The 16,150-nt window shown below is 36.9% G+C and overlaps 1 protein-coding gene across 1 annotated transcript in view; it reads left to right on the top strand.

The window, feature by feature from the left end:
- The window catches only part of camk1da (calcium/calmodulin-dependent protein kinase 1Da), a 407,111-nt gene that overhangs the window by 150,712 nt on the left and 240,249 nt on the right, over positions 1–16,150 (top strand). The window contains exon 2 of the mRNA XM_028813685.2: positions 6,200–6,331. Coding sequence (XP_028669518.1) covers positions 6,200–6,331 — 132 coding nt within the window. The remainder of the gene's footprint in view (positions 1–6,199; positions 6,332–16,150) is intronic.

Below are 16,150 nucleotides of genomic sequence, written 5' to 3'. Positions count from 1 at the left end.
ACTCATCTTAAGTCAAGAGATAGAGTGTATGCTACAAAAAAAGAATATACCAGCATGTCACCGTAGACTCTTGGGGATTTTCTTCATATCCTGATCCTTCGATCATTATAACTCGGTAGGGATTCATGAGAACTGGAATCCAGTTCTAATTCATAGCAACCATGCTGGCTTCTTTTTTGTTGACATGAATGGAACTCCAATGGGTCATTAATTGACACTCGGCATCTATGAAAAGTGTAGTTTAGTCTGATCTTTACATTTATTTTGGGTAGTGACCCATGTTAAACAAATGGCAAATATAATGAAAAGGACATACTGTATGTGTGACTGGCAAGTTTTTATGTTGTTCAGCAACGTCTACGTGTGAAGAATTAAAGCTCATGCAATTGTTGATTTTTTTTTTTTTTTAAGAAAAACTTCAGAATGTTTGTGCAAACTTTAACCTTAAGAAGTTTTCAACTGTGTCCCTATGTTCTTGATGAAGTCCATTGTACAGTCTTGTATTAATTCTCTTCATAATTTTAAACACTTCATTCATGCCTCCTTGTAATGTTCTTTTGCTTAAACTGAAAAGGCTCAGCTCTTTCAGTCTTTCTTCATAATTCACCCCCTGTAGCCCTGGAATCAGCCTAGTTATTCTTCTCTGGACTTTTTCCAGTTCTGTGTCCTTTTCGAAGTCTGGAGAACAAACCTGCATGCATGCTAGAGCATTACCTCCTTGGACCTTTTCTCTGCACATCATGTTGTATAACCTAACATTGCGTTAGCTTTCTTAATGGTTTCTGAACTCTGTCTGACAGTTGATAGTGACAAGTTTACTATGACACTTAAATCCTTCTCATAAGGTGTACTTTTGCTTTTCAGACCTCCCATTGTGTTGTCAAACCTAACATTTTTACTGCCTACATGTGATACTTTACATTTACTTACATAAATTTTCATCTGCCACAAATCTGCCTAAGCCTGTATGCTGTTCAAGTCGTTCTGTAAATATTCCAGATTCAAGATTATCTGCTAATCCACCTAGCTTGGTATCATCTGCAAAATTAACTAGCTTGTTACTTAGATTCCTATCCAAATCATTTATATATATATATGAAAAACAGCAGCAGTTGTAGCACTGACCCCTGTGGAACACCACTCTTAACATCATCTAATTTCGATAGGGTTCCTCATATCAAAATCTTCTACTTTCTGTGTCTGAGCCAATTTTACACCCATCTACAAACAACACCCTGAACTCCTACTTTTTTACTTTGATGCCCAACCTCTCATGTGGCACCTTATCAAATGGCTTTTGAAAGTGCAGATAAATAATATCATATGCTCCGCTTTGATCATATCCTTCTGTTGTTTCCTCTTGGAATTCCAGTATGTTAGTAAAATATGACCTCCCTCTTCTGAACCCATGTTGACTGTTCAGTAAAGCTCCTTCCATTAGTTTCCCTGTAATACATGTTAAGCCTACTGGCCTATAGTTGCTTGAATCCAAAATTTTAAAAATATATATATTTGTCATTTTCTAGTCCTTTGGAATTTCCCCAGTGCACAGTGACTTCTTCAAAATATGCATCAAGGCTTTATATTTGTACTGGCTAACATCCTTAAGAACATTAGGATAAGTATTACCTGGTCCTGGTGTTTTATTTGATTTCAGCCTGTTTAATCTAAGCAGCACATCTCCCTCTACATATCCCACTGTTTACTTTGTGATACCAGTTGCTTTCTAATCAATTGAGGCTTTTTAAATTTATAACATTTTATACTTAATCATTTTTTGATTAAGAGTTAAAAGAATGCTTATTTAGATTCAATAATTAGTGAATAGGTTTTCTGTAGGTTTTTATGATTTTGAACTTATGCTTCTGTTTTTTATATTTCAGTTTTGCACAATCATTTTGGCTTTGTAACTTAATAATGCTTTACATTGAAATAGAGCTTTTTTTACTACTCAAAGTGCTTTTCATAGTGAGTGGGGAGCCACTTCAACTACCACTAATGTGCAGCATCAACCTGGATGATGTGACGGCAACCATTTTTGAACTTACTATGCTCGTCACATGCACCTATTAGTAGTGAGATAGCCAGTTTGAGATGGGGATGATAAGGGGGTCTGTGGTAATTTGCCTTATTGGCATTACCAACAGTTAAATAAAGTTAAATTTGTGTCCTCTGCAGTGTTGAAAGAGAGGCAGTAGTTTTGGGAGAAAAATGTCAAACAAAGTATAAAGAAATAAAGCTTGCATTTTTGTCCATTTAGAAAGTGCAGAGTAAAGTCTTTGCTGATGATATAAGCAGCTTCTGGGGAGTGTGAAGGCGAGCGTTTGTGCTTGAATGGAAAGACGGTTTTGCCATTGTCTGGCTGGGATGGTGTTGTCCATCTTCCACTTGTGTGCGTGCTTCCCATGACCTTGTAGTGCTGTGGAAGCAAAGGAAACTGCAAAGCATCTTAGTATCGGCTTAGCATGGCATATAAAGGGATCCTGTATTGGCAGTTGTCTGGGCGGTAGTCTGGGTGAAGAAAGAGGGTATACTATCAGTTTGGAGAAAAGTGCACTTTGTGTCCCATATGCTGGCATAACTGCAAATGCACAGGCCGCTTGCATTTTTATAGGAATTTTGTGGGGAGGGAGATGCCACTCTTTGGAGTCGTGTACACTAGAATCCCTGAAGCCTATGAAAAAAGTCCTAATGCTTGGCCACCTTAAATTCCTTAACATCTCTTCATCATTGTCCTTGTTTTGCAAATTTGTCAATCAGCACAAGCAGCAGTCAGCCGCCTATCCCATCCCCCCCACCAACATAGCTGAAGTTCTCCCAGCTCAAGTCTGTTTATTTGGGTGTGAGGTGCCTTGAGTTGTATAGGGTAAATAATATAATGTTTTTGGAATGCATACATTACATGTGTGTTTCATTTCTACAATAATTTGGATAAATGTTGGATAACAGGAAATGCAAGGCAAGAAATGTTGAATACATAGCTAAAACAGAAACTGTCCGGCTGTTACGGACTCAAAGCAAATGTATATTTTTATTATATAATAGCAATTGTAACAGCAGCTCACTACTCATAATGGTAAATGCGGGGAAGACCCGGGATCGAACCCACAACCTCTTGATTTAGAAGCTGCCATTCTTACTTCTACTCCAGCCATGTATAGTAATTGATATTTGGGTTTCGGTTTTTACATATTGAGAGTAACATGTAAATTGAATAATTTCTTTTTCTTCGGTTATATTCTTGAATGAAAGTGCACTTGTTTTGTTATACCTTTTGTGAAAATGTTTATTTGATATTTGGATTTCAGTCTTCACACATTATACACTTCATGTCAGCATTTTGTCATTATTGTAACATGAAAAAAATTTCTGTTTTAGTTATGTGTTCAACATTTCTTGCCTCATCATCCTACATTTATCCAGATTGTTGTAGACACAGAACACACATGGAATGTATGTATTCCAAAAAACGATATATTGTTTACCCAATACAACTTTGCGGCTTGTGCTTTTGGTGAAGGTGTTTATAGGGTTGGGGTTAATAGTGCACTGTTTATTTTTGTATATACACATTTGTTTCTGTATTTTGAACATTTTTTTTTGGTTAGACCCTGTACTGTATATTATGTGGTGGAGCAGCCTCCTGATTTGGATTACTGTGGAGGAAGATAGCTTTATTTTTGTTTGTGTATACATGGTTCTCACAAGTTTTTTGTGCATTTTTCTTTTTCATTTGGGAATTTCAATCAACACTGTAAGTAGTGTATATAATCACCATTTTTGGGCTCAGTTTCATAACAGTTTTTTTGTGTTCTTTGCGGTATCGGACTGTGTATTTAGATATATATTCCACAGGAAATTATTTAATTATTCTTATTTGTATGCACCTATAAATAAACCCTCACTTCGTTTTTGCAAAACCAACCATTTTGTGTCTGAGTCTCCCTGTCTTAAACCACTGTCCTGGTCACACTCAGTCCCATATACATGACACCCACAGTGTAGACTGGTGTTGCCATTTCCAATTACATAGGGTGTCACAGGGCCAGAATGAGAAGGCAATGGAGAGCAATTTAATCTGGACATATGGATACACCCTGCTCTTTACAAAGGATGCCCAGGAATTTTTTATGACCACAGTTTTACATCACATCTCATCTGAAGTACAGTGCAGTTTTTACAGCACAGTGTCCCCATCACTGCACTGGCACATTGGTATCTACATTCAGACCACATGGTATGCATCCTCTGCTAGCCTAACCAACACCTTTTCCAGTAGCAACCCAAGCTTTTCCTAGATGGTCTCCCATCCAAGTACTGGCATGGCCCAAACTGCTTAGCTTCAGGTGGATGACCTGTTCTTGATCTGTGTTTGAAATTTTGCAATCCTGCTTGATCAAATGTCAGTTAAGTCATTTTGATTTTGTCCTTGCATGCCTGAGTGCATTTTTTGCATTGTGTCTCACACCAGTTAATAAATTTGTAGTTCATTTGTAAACAATACTGCTAGCCAAGGCCTCCATGCCAGTGAATGATTGCTTGCCCAATGGTAAATGCATGAGAGGAAGTGATGACTTGGCTAGAAATCTGAGTATACAATAATATCATGTGACACATAGTGACACCTTTATATACACTCAAAGCAGTAAAATTCTTAAAAAATAAAGAATGTACAGTATACTAGGTAGGTTATATTTTTACGGAGGGGTTTGTTATATATTAAATTAATTAGTTATGCCTTATTTAATACAAAACCTTTGTGATTTTACTTTGCTTATTATTTTATATTTATTATATTATATTATTTTATGCCTGTTGCCTTTACCCAAAGTAACTAACAGATTTAATGCCTCGCTCAGAACTATGTTAGCAGCCTTATTGTTTCACATCCAGGATCTTGACAGAAGCCTGCCTGAATATGTGGGTTTGAAAAAAAAAAACACATGAATAGATAATGTAATACTTTCAGGCAGAAGAACTACAGGGTGCAATTTAAAGATTGTATTGAGTGAATGTGTAATAAAACGCAGTCTACAAAATGTTTGTAAAGCTGGCAGCACACAGCATGACTTTTTCCTATAAATTTTCAGTCATAACTTTTATTTACGTAATCTTATGAAAACCACAGCAAGTTGTACACCATCACAGTACAAAACATTAAGCTTATTTGTGTAGTGTGACATAGCCAGTAACTTGGTCATAGAGATTGTAACTCTCTTAGCTTGCTATGGCAAAATTAAGCTAGTCTGACTTTGTCAAATAGAGCTAAATGTCGAACAGTGGTTTCTTGTATCTGTGATAATTAACAGAGCACTCAAGCAGAAATTCATTGGCCACAAATAAGAGGAACATAGGTAACTATAAAGGAACATGGAAAATGGATGTCTTATACTGTGTAAATGGAGGGGAAGCTAACTGAATTTTAGCAGTGTCCGTTTCATGTTTGTTGTTCTGAAACAGAATAGAACAAAGAAAAAGGTGTGCAGAGACTGTGTAATTCCAATGAGCTCTTTGTTGATTGGCTAACAAAATGAGGTGTCATTGCAGTCATATTGTGGCACAATATGGGATTTGTATCCATGATTAAAAGAAATGAGGGAGTTGTGTAATCAGTCACTCTCTGCGATTACTAGTCATGTAAGTTGACACCATCAGAGAAAGTGAGATTCAGCAAATTCAGTCATCATTGATGTGCTCTCCTACTGAAAGCCATGTCAAGTGAAGCTGTATTGTATTTTGCTAGATGGCAAAATAAATGATTAGGACTGGAAAAAATGAAATGGGTAGGTAGAAATTGCTCTTTAAGAACAGTTATGAGGTCAAAACCAGAAAGAAAACAAATAAGAAAAAAAAAGTTTTAAAAGTTTATTTTACTAATTGCTAGAAAGGTTTACTTTTTTAATAAATAAATCAAAGCTTCAATAGCACGTTAAAGCATGACAATTGACATGGATTCTTTACATTTATATATATATACAGTATATATACAGTATATACTGTATATATAAACCCTATTATTGGTGGCCCCTATACATCCTTGCTACAAAATAGCAATGCCCAAATAATAAAAGGCAGAAAGGCAAAGAAAACCCCGTCATATTCACAACAGCTGTAGTTTGAAATTTGCTTTATATGGATTAGTTTAAGCTAAAGTCTAATATATATATATATATATATTTTTGTTTTTGTCTCTTCTCAGTGGAGCATTTTCTGAAGTTGTTTTGGCTCAGGAGAAAACTACAGGAAAAATGTTTGCTGTCAAGTGTATTCCAAAGAAAGCTCTGAAAGGCAAAGAAAGCAGCATAGAAAATGAAATTGCAGTTCTCAGAAAGTAAGTATGTGCTATGCTATGATTCATTATGAAGCTTTTTTTTGGATTATTGCATTTTATTTTCTGAACCAAAAGAACTACATTATGCAAAGAATCACAAACTATGACTTGTCATCTGAACATAATTTGCCTTTTGTCTTCAATTCAGGCATGAAAGTTTGAAAGGGTAGTTGATAGAATTTAACACATGCCTGAGACATTGCAGATGTTACAATGACCTAATTTGAGTAATCGTCTTTTTAACTGTAATCTGCTTTCTGTCCCTGGACTCATCCAGTGCATTTGTTTTTCTAAAAATAACTTTAAGTGTCACATTTAATTTAAAAGACTGCACTAATGATGTATTTAAAGAATTTCATTTTTTTAACAATAACTAAAATATATTATGGTAATAATTTAGAATATGAAAGAACATCACAATTGATATGTGTTTTACAATAGTTTGCATTTGGCTATGCACAGTAGTAAGATATCCATCCATCCATTTTCCACCCCGTTGAATCCGAACACAGAGCTGTAAGTGTAAATGCTTCAGCTGTCTTAATTTACCTAAAAAGGAAGGATGAACAGTGCCTGAACAAATGTATAAATCTTTATTTTAAAAAAACATTTTACTTTTTGCACTTTAGCCCTATAAATGAAAAATTGTTCATTTTCTATAAAAGAAATCTGAATGAAGTCTGTATGGTAGGCATATCCTGTAATTATGTAGCTATCAGCAGCATCAAAGCACAAAGAATATGCTGAACGTTTTGACATGCTAAAGAAAGCATATTGATTGTGAATATGTGTAACAAATTTGATTCTGACTTGACAGTGCTGCTCTCTGCTTTGTTAACAGTCATTGGGTTTCCTGCTCAGTGTGACAGATTGTTTTTAATGAGATGATGTGTACCGTTGATTGCCCTTTGTAAGTCACAAGATAAAGTAATGGGCAAGACACAATAGACTGCAATCTTTTTCACAGATTTGATATTTTGTAAATATTTTTGGAAAGTCAATGCAAATGCTGTGCACAGTATACAGTGTTCTCCCCAGAAATATTTTCCAGCTGGGTGGCATGAAAAAGTAGCCGGGTGGGGCGGGACGGGGAAATTTAGTTGTGGGGAAAATTAAATGTGCACTATTTGTATTAGTTAATTATTATTAATTATTTTCCAATACTCAATATGACTTCCTTTTTTAAGGTTTGACACTTGTGCTAGAATATTTTTATTAAGTTTAAGAAGTATCCAATTCAGGATCCTGCAAACCTAACAAAAATTTTAAATAACAATTGTTATGACATAAACCAAGAGGCACAAGTATTGTCACTGTTGGGAAGAAAAGTGAAATCAATGAAAAAAAGGTATGGGAAACATAATGAAGAAAAATAAAAAAATATTCTTCAAAGCCAACTTGCATATGCAGAAGGTGTCTTCAGTTAAATTTTATTCCTAGAGGCCAAGTTGTCTGCAGCTTTCCCATAATCAAAGTCCCCAGGATCTGGGCCCTCCAAGGAGATCAGCATGAGATTATTTAGTGTGCTTTGATTCATGCGATTTCTCAAACATGTCTTGATCCTTTTAAGGCCAGAAAACCCCCTTTCACATTCAGCTGTGCTCACTGGGATCACTAGCCCAATATGAGCTAGTTTGGCTAAATTTGGAAACGACTCTTTGAGCTCTGATATCATTAAGTAAAATCTGTTTTGGAGTAAAGTCTTTGTATGATTGACTTCTGATCATTTTTGACGCAACTGTCCATTCTTGCCTGCTACTTTTAAAATTGGAGGGCTACCATTTTTGGCGTAATGATAGAAAAGAATTTCAGCAGACTCACTTGAATCGTGAGTTTCATCAACATTTTCATCTTAATTTGGGGAATGTTCAGAATATTTTGGGTTTCCGTTAAACCAGACATCCTAACTGAAGAATTTTGGAAGAAATAGAACAGCTGCCTTAAGCTGTTGTTCAGTTTTGTTAAATAAGGTACAGCAGCTGCTGCCCGGGCACTTGCAAGGGCCAATCGGTAGTTTACACAGTGGCAGTTGACCAAGAGTCCATATGTTTTATCTTTAAGCAGTTTTTCACACCTTTCTGTTTCCCAATCATAACAGCCGCTCCATCTGACCCTAGTCCAACCAGATTAGCAGTTTTCAAGCCTAGAGTGTCCATAGTCTCACTCAGTGTGTTGGTTATAGTCTCCGCTTTGCCATCAATCATATTGCAGGTTGATACAAAACTAATTCTGACCTCTTTAGTGACCTGGCAAAGATATTTAATGTAATTAATTGTTTTACAACTGAGATGTCTGTGGTTTCATCACACAGAATACTGAAAAAATTTTCAGCATGTATATTTTTCAGTATGTTAGATTTTATTTCTGATGCTAAGACATCCAGCAGCTCTTGCATTATTCTTTCAGAGGTGTAATGTGCATTTTTACCAACATTGAGATATTGTAAAAAGGAACAACCCTTTTCTTTACAATGTTACAACAGTTTTTCAAACAACGTTGTATGTGACAACTCATTTTTTGCCAACCAATACATGGATTTTAAAGCTCCCACAAAGGCATCTCTCTGTAAGTTATTTAACACAGATAGAGATCTTTCAATTTGACCGATTCCAGTTTGCTTTAGTACACGCTTTCCTAAAAGGTCAGCAGAAGACTCAATGTGTGTTTTACTTTTTTCATGGTCCAGCAAGCTTTCTTTTCGAATTCTTGTGCATGGCATGTTTACCCAAGGTAACTCCCTCCTTGGGGGGTGTTTGTTTGAATATTTCATGCACAATGAGCACCGCATACCATTTTCTTTGACTATTAGTCAATCAAAATCTTTAAACCATTGCTTGTTTATGCCGGATAAGTGGTGCTTAGATTTATCAATTGGCAGAGTGTGTGGTGAAGAGATTTCCCCTGATGGATCAGCCTCTGCAATGTCTATGTCTGAAATTTCCACATCAGGAGTTGGCACTGCACCTTCATTAGTTTGTGCTGTCTCTTTTCGGAAATAACTGAGCAGTGTTGTTTTCTGAACACTTTTTTTATTCATGTTGGTAAAACGTTTGGAAAAAATTAAAAGTACCTATGAATAAGACTTTTGAGTGGGAAAGTGGGAGCCTGTTGGATATTCAATGCACACTTGCACTACGGCAGGGCAAGATATGAACAAAAAAGGAATGGCAGATGGGTCACTTTAACAAAACCCTCAGCAATTCAGTGACAAAACTTTTGCTCAGGACACAGTGTGTGCTGCAAGGGTTTCTGCACACTTTTTACAATAGGGACACAGGTCCAAATATGAGCGAATATAAAAACGGCAGATGGAGTCACTTTAACAAAACCCTCAGTATGAGCAAATATTAAAACGGCAGAGGGAGTCACTTTAACAGGAACCACAGTGAGTGCTACAGGGATTTTTGTACTGACACTGAGAACAGAGACATCACTTCCTGGCGCCCTTTTCCTAATATCTGACAGGCTGGTTCCACTAGTCTTTTTCTATTTTATTATTTACACTGACTCTGCATACACTGTAATCCTGAATGCTAATAGAAGGTGTTATAGGTTTGTAACACCTTTTATTAACATATCACAGCAGTCCTCCTCTCACCCGCCCACCTCCTCAAACTCCTTGCTACTGTATTAAGACTCTCCGCCCCTGCTATTACCATGTACAGTCCCCTCTCGCCCACCCACCTCCCCATACTCTTTGCTTGTGAACTCCGCTCTGCCTCATTCCCGCTATTAGCTTGTTCAGCATACAGTGATCGGCAACATTCTGCCTCTCCCCTCGCCACTTGCGATCATGCTTCTAAAATATTTGCCCACCTGTCGCTCGTCTCTTGCCATCTCTGCATTAGATCTGCCTGTGCCTGTAGATCTGCAGCTGTCATTTTGCAATGTCATGGGAGATGACAGCCAGGCACTCGCCTAAATTAGCTGGGCAGAACAGCTAAAAGACACTATGGAGAACACTGGTATAGGAAAGTAAAACATACTCATCTTGCTTTGATTTTTTTTTTGGAATGAACTATCTACACTTAAATAATTTAGGTAAATGAGTGTGTGATGTTTTATTATTTTAATTATGTTTTGCAATTGGTTCTTTTTTATTTTGTAAGAAAATGATGAATAAAATGTAAAAATATTAGCATACCCATGATCCGCTATAAACTGAATAATAAAAGTAATTAGAACACTCTTCTTTATGCTTGTTGCCACTAAATAACAGGTTTGCTGGTATTACACCTATTATTTAAAAAATCCTGCAGGGTTTAACTTAATAAAGTTTAAATTATGATGATCTTTAATGGTAATAATGGCTTTTGTTACAGACATGTTTTTGCCATTATGGAATTAGTTCAGAAAAAAGAATGTGATGATGTGACTAGTCAGCTGTGATTTGTAATTGTTTTAACTTGTATTGCAAATGTGAAAAGTGAGTTACAAATGATAGCAAAAGTAAAGGAATGGAATATTCACATTTTTCCTTTAAGTGTAATTGACATGGCTACACTTGTCTATCCAGTCATCAGTACATTTTCTAATGGGCTTATTTGTATCTAGTCTGCAAAAGACTAAAACAAAACGAGCTGCTTCATATGTTCTTTCCAAATTTTTTTAGTTTGTGTTTCAAACATCCACATTGGCCAGACTTTCAGTACATAATGCTTTGAAGCATGAGGCAGACCACTCATTTGACACAATCTTAAATAGATAAATGTGTGCAATTACTGAAACTTGTAGTTAGTGTGGGTGTTAAAACAGACTTCAATACTATAATGTATTATCATGTTTGAATTTTTATTTTTTATCATTGATTTTCACCAGTATTTGTAGGTTATTGAACACAAAATTGAAGTGAATAAACTTAGTACATTCACATGCTAAGATAAATAAAGTAATGAATGATAATCATATCATTCTGCTATTCATCAAAATATCAAACAGCACAGTGGTTACATATCTATGTCTGTCATTTCAAACATGATGAATTTGGCTGATACCTTCAGTTACCCAATTTAGGATATTCTCTTCCAAGACATGAATGCGACATGCAACAGTCTCGACGGGTTCTGGCACAAGGAGTATTTGCTCTGGGACAATTTGGCCCCAGGTCATGTCTATCTGATGACCTACGTTTTGACCTAGCTTCTCCAGTGAACTAATACTGATCCTGCAAACAAAGTTGATAGGCATTAGTTATCTTTTGGATTATATAGTCCTACTCCTAGCTAATGAATCTGGTGAAGAGCACTAGCTACTGTAAAACCCACACAGCACTGGACTTTTTTACTTGAGCAAGGAATTGGCTAGTTCTAGATAGCCTGATTCTTAGTTTAGTCCATACCTTAAACTGTACAAGAAATTTATTGCCTAAGAATTTAAATTATTTTAAAAAGATCTACTGTAAAGATGGTGTTATCTTAGATAAGACAAACTTATGGAAGGTTACAGGTTGCTGTTATTTTATTTAGCTTATAGTAATTTGAATATGGTTGCTTAGAACCATCATTCTTTGCAAAAAAAAGAAGACTGTGAACTTGACTGTCAGAGAGCTGATTAATTCCCTTTTCCATATTTTCTGTTATATGTGTCAATTGCTTTAATTACAGGACTGGACAAGTCATACAATGTATACAAGTGGCACATTTACTGTTTGTGAGAGACATCTCCAAAGACATCTGCTTATTAAAGATGTTTATACTCCTTTGAAATAGTTAATGTCTGGGTAGCTGGGTGCAAACAATGTGGAGGACATTTTATGATTTCTGTTATGCAGTGAACAATTTTTATTCCATGCCACCGGTTCTTTTCATTCCCAATTTATCATTGGATTATAATGTTGTAGCTAATGAAAGCTGAATATTACTGTGAGAATTGATGCGTCAATTAAAGATTTTTTTTTTATAATGAATTATACCAATTGCTGGATTTAGTGCAGGTGTATTTTTGGCACAGGATGTAAGCATTATTCTTCCACCTATTCACCTCCCGCTCCCCATCCCCCTGGTCTTAGACACTTAGTAGACTATATGGGAGAAAACTGTTTGGAGCCTCCATCCTGGATCTCCAGGTAGGTGTTAACTCTGATGGATGCCAGTAAGTAAACTCCAGTTTTTGTGTTTTTTAATTGATTTTAATTACAGATAACATTCCATACAATCAAGTCAAATTTAACAAAATCTTTGGCTTGGATAACAAAAAGCAGCTACAGTATTTTCAATACAGGCTTGTAAGTGGAAGTAAGTGGAGGATAGACCTGCTCGGATTGTGCCACAGATTTATATTTAAAAGTTAAATTTTAGGTGTTGCTTAATGTGAAGAACCATCTTATATATAATGGCCACCATATCTGAGTTCACATGCATCACACTGGTTTACTCTGCATTACACAAATAGATCTTATCTAGTTTAAAATTGTTTACCGAAGACCATCATTCAAATCCCCATTTACTTTATTCCTTTTTTTAACAAGTTGAAATGAGATGGAACAGGCGAAAAACAACAGAAAACCTGCAGAATCTACAAGTTGTCACAAGCTGCCCTATTTTTTCATTTGCTGTGCTTCTGCCTTTCAGCAAATGAGCTGAATGTTTGCATTTTGTCAGTCACATCTCTATTTGAAATATATTTGTTTAAAAAATATACTGACCATTTCTGTTCTAGTACTTTTAGCCTTGTGTCTGTGTCACACTTTCATCTTGAACAGATTAAAAGATTACAATCAAATTCAGCCATCTTAAATCTGGAAATATGACAAAACTATTGTTTTATTTTCGTTTTTTTTTTTTTTTTTTTTTTACAAAAAAATGTATTTTATATATACAGTGGAACCTTGGTTTGCGAGCATAATTCATTTCCGGAAACGTGCTCGCAGTCCAAAGCACTCGTATATCAAAGTGAATTTCCCCATAAGAAATAATGGAAACTCAGATGATTCGTTCCACAACCCAAAACTATTCATATAAAATGATTAATACAAAATATAAAGTATAAATACATAAAATAAATTAACCTGCACTTTACATTTGAAAAGAATCTTGGCTGGTGTGAGTGAGTTTCTAAACTCTTGTGGGATTCCACCCAATGGGACGACACGCGGAAGAGCGTCCAAAGCAATCACAGTCTCCCATCGCTGTAGCAGTTCACCGTAAAAGCGAATCCGAAAAGATCGCGGACATGCTATAAGCGCCTGCCGTCGATGGGTGATACAAGGAACAAGGAACATTATAAATGCGCAGGGCACAGTACTACTTGGCCATGACCCTGCCTGACTGCTGTGTCTGTGTATAGGAGAGTGGCAGATCCCGCTACAATAAATAACTGCGCTGTTGCTCTTTCAAGCTGAATAAAGCTGGTGTTGCTAAAGTACTGAGGCTCAGCTTCGTATTTTGGGGTGCAAGATAGGGACTTGCACGTCACAGCACACAAGTGCACAAACACACACACACAGTCACAATGCTGTAGTAAACAGTATACGCTTGTACGGATGTTGACTATATGAGTGAGGCACGCCGACTCAGACGGAGAATAGGAGACGATTGCCCACAATCCCACAGCGAGAGAGAGAGAGAGAAGAACCATCAGCTCAGTTGTGATCACATGACGCTCAGCAGACAAAGCATATACATACTACTCGTATTGCAAGACCTTGCTCGTTTATCAAGTCAAAATTTATTAAAAATTTTAGCTCGTCTTGCAAAACACTCGTAAACCAAGTTACTTGCAAACTAAGGTTCCATTACTAGCTTGTTTTTCTGAAACATATTGTGAAAAAGTGGGTGAAGCTACAAATACTGTATGTACAGTTATATATTGGAAAGATTTTTGAAATTCTCATCTGTTTAAGAGCAGTGAAACAAATAGTCATACTGTATGACTGGCCAGATGACCTGACATGTCTGTTACGTTTATTTTCAGCATCCTGCACTTAATGGAAGTTTATGCCGGGGTTTATTTCTGTCATGTGCCCCTGTTTCTTGATGTTAAACAAGACATAACAGAATCACATGTGAGTTCATTTGTAATTGTACCCAGGCAGTCTCTGCTTTGGCTGTTGCTGCCAAGGGAGTTGTGGTATTCATGGTCCTAAAGGGACCAGTACCTTCAGCACTACTTAGCATCACAATGTAAGTCAACAGAATGAAAACTGCAGAACAGCAGTGTCATATAAATGTCGATATAAGAGTCTGATTGTAGTAAAGGGCCTTATTTTACTCTTAACTCCCTCGCTGAAGCACATCTAGGCCACAAATGTCCAAATCTGTGCAAAAAGCCTGGCATCTTTTTATATAATTTTCATCTTAAACAGAAATATATGGAAAAGAATTTTGATTCAGTCAGCTTATTTGGTTGAATATTTTATTTGACATAATGTAACTAGCAACTATAAAATGCACAGAGATCCTAAAATTCAATTGTACATTTAAAGTAAAGCTTGGATGGTGGTGAGGTTGAGGGGATTGTTAATATGAATAACTTTATCTTCCAAACTGTCTGAGCTGTTTGGTCCACTGCCCATTGTGCATTATGCTGTTTTCTAAAAGAGAATGCCAGGCTCAGATTTATAGTCTTTATTGCTTTAATGTAAGTCTTCAGTTTTTTTTTTTTTAGCAGCATTATGTAATGCTGCTCACTTTGCTAATAGATTTTTCAAATTTCTTAATATAGTATCTTAGAAAGACATTGTTTAAAATACATTTCTGATTCATTGTTGCTTCTTATCTCACATTAAAGAACGTTTGATGCAAAATGTTTGACATACCCTCCTGTGGGCCCACCACCTGCAGGAAGAATATGGGCTACGTGGAGTGTGACCTGGGCAGTGGTCATAGCAGAGGTCTTAGCAGACTGGAACTCAGACAAATAAACTGAGTCTTGGAATGTAGAATGTCACCTCTCTTTGGGGGAAGGAGCCAGAGTTGGTGTGTGCAGTGGAGTGCTACCAACTAAATATAGTTAGGCTCACATCCACTTGCTTCCTTAGTTCTGTAACCAAGCCTCTTGATAAAAGCAGGACTCTCCTTTACTCTGAGGTTGCATTTGTCCCAGAGAATGAGAGGGCTGCCTCTGTGTGGTTTTTCGTTGTGGAGTACTTTGTCTATTGTATGTCCTTATGCACCAAATGGCAGCTTGGAGTACAAAGCTTTTTGGAGTGTCTGGAAGAGATCCTGGAAAGGAACCCAGCTGGGGACTCTATAGTTCTGCTGAGCATCTTCAATACCCATGTAGACAAAGAAGATGACACCCAAAGAGCAATAACTGGCAGGGATGGCCTCTGTGATCTAAAGCAGTGTTGTGTTATTGGACTTCTGTTATAGGCATGGTTTGTCCATAACAAACACTATGTTTGAATATTAGATGGCTCATTAGTGTACTAGGTACCAGAGTGTCTTAGGCCAAAGATCTATTATAGATTTTATAATTGTGTCATCAGATTTGTGGTCAGACGTTCTAGACACTCGGGAGAAGAGGGGACAGAACTGTCAACTTATCACCAACTGGTGGTGAACAGGGTGAAATGGTGGCGGAGGTACCTTGACAGATCCGGAAAGCACAAGCGAGTAGTGAGAGTGGATTGGGAACATCTGTAGGAGGACCCACTCCTGAAGACTTTGCTGTTCTTTTCACAGATGAGAGCAGGTTCACCCTGAGCACATGTGACAGACGTGAAAGGGTCTGGAGAAGCCGTGAAGAACGTTATGCTGCCTGTATCATTGTTCAGCATGACTGGTTTGGTGGTGGGTCAGAGATGGTCTGCAGAGGCATATCCATGGAGGGACACAAAGACCTCTACAGGCTAGACAACGGCACCTTGACTGACATTAT

Source organism: Erpetoichthys calabaricus, chromosome 1 (genome assembly GCF_900747795.2).
Source record: "Erpetoichthys calabaricus chromosome 1, fErpCal1.3, whole genome shotgun sequence".
Taxonomy (NCBI): Eukaryota; Metazoa; Chordata; class Cladistia; order Polypteriformes; family Polypteridae; genus Erpetoichthys; species Erpetoichthys calabaricus.
This window is presented reverse-complemented; position numbering and strand designations above follow the sequence as displayed.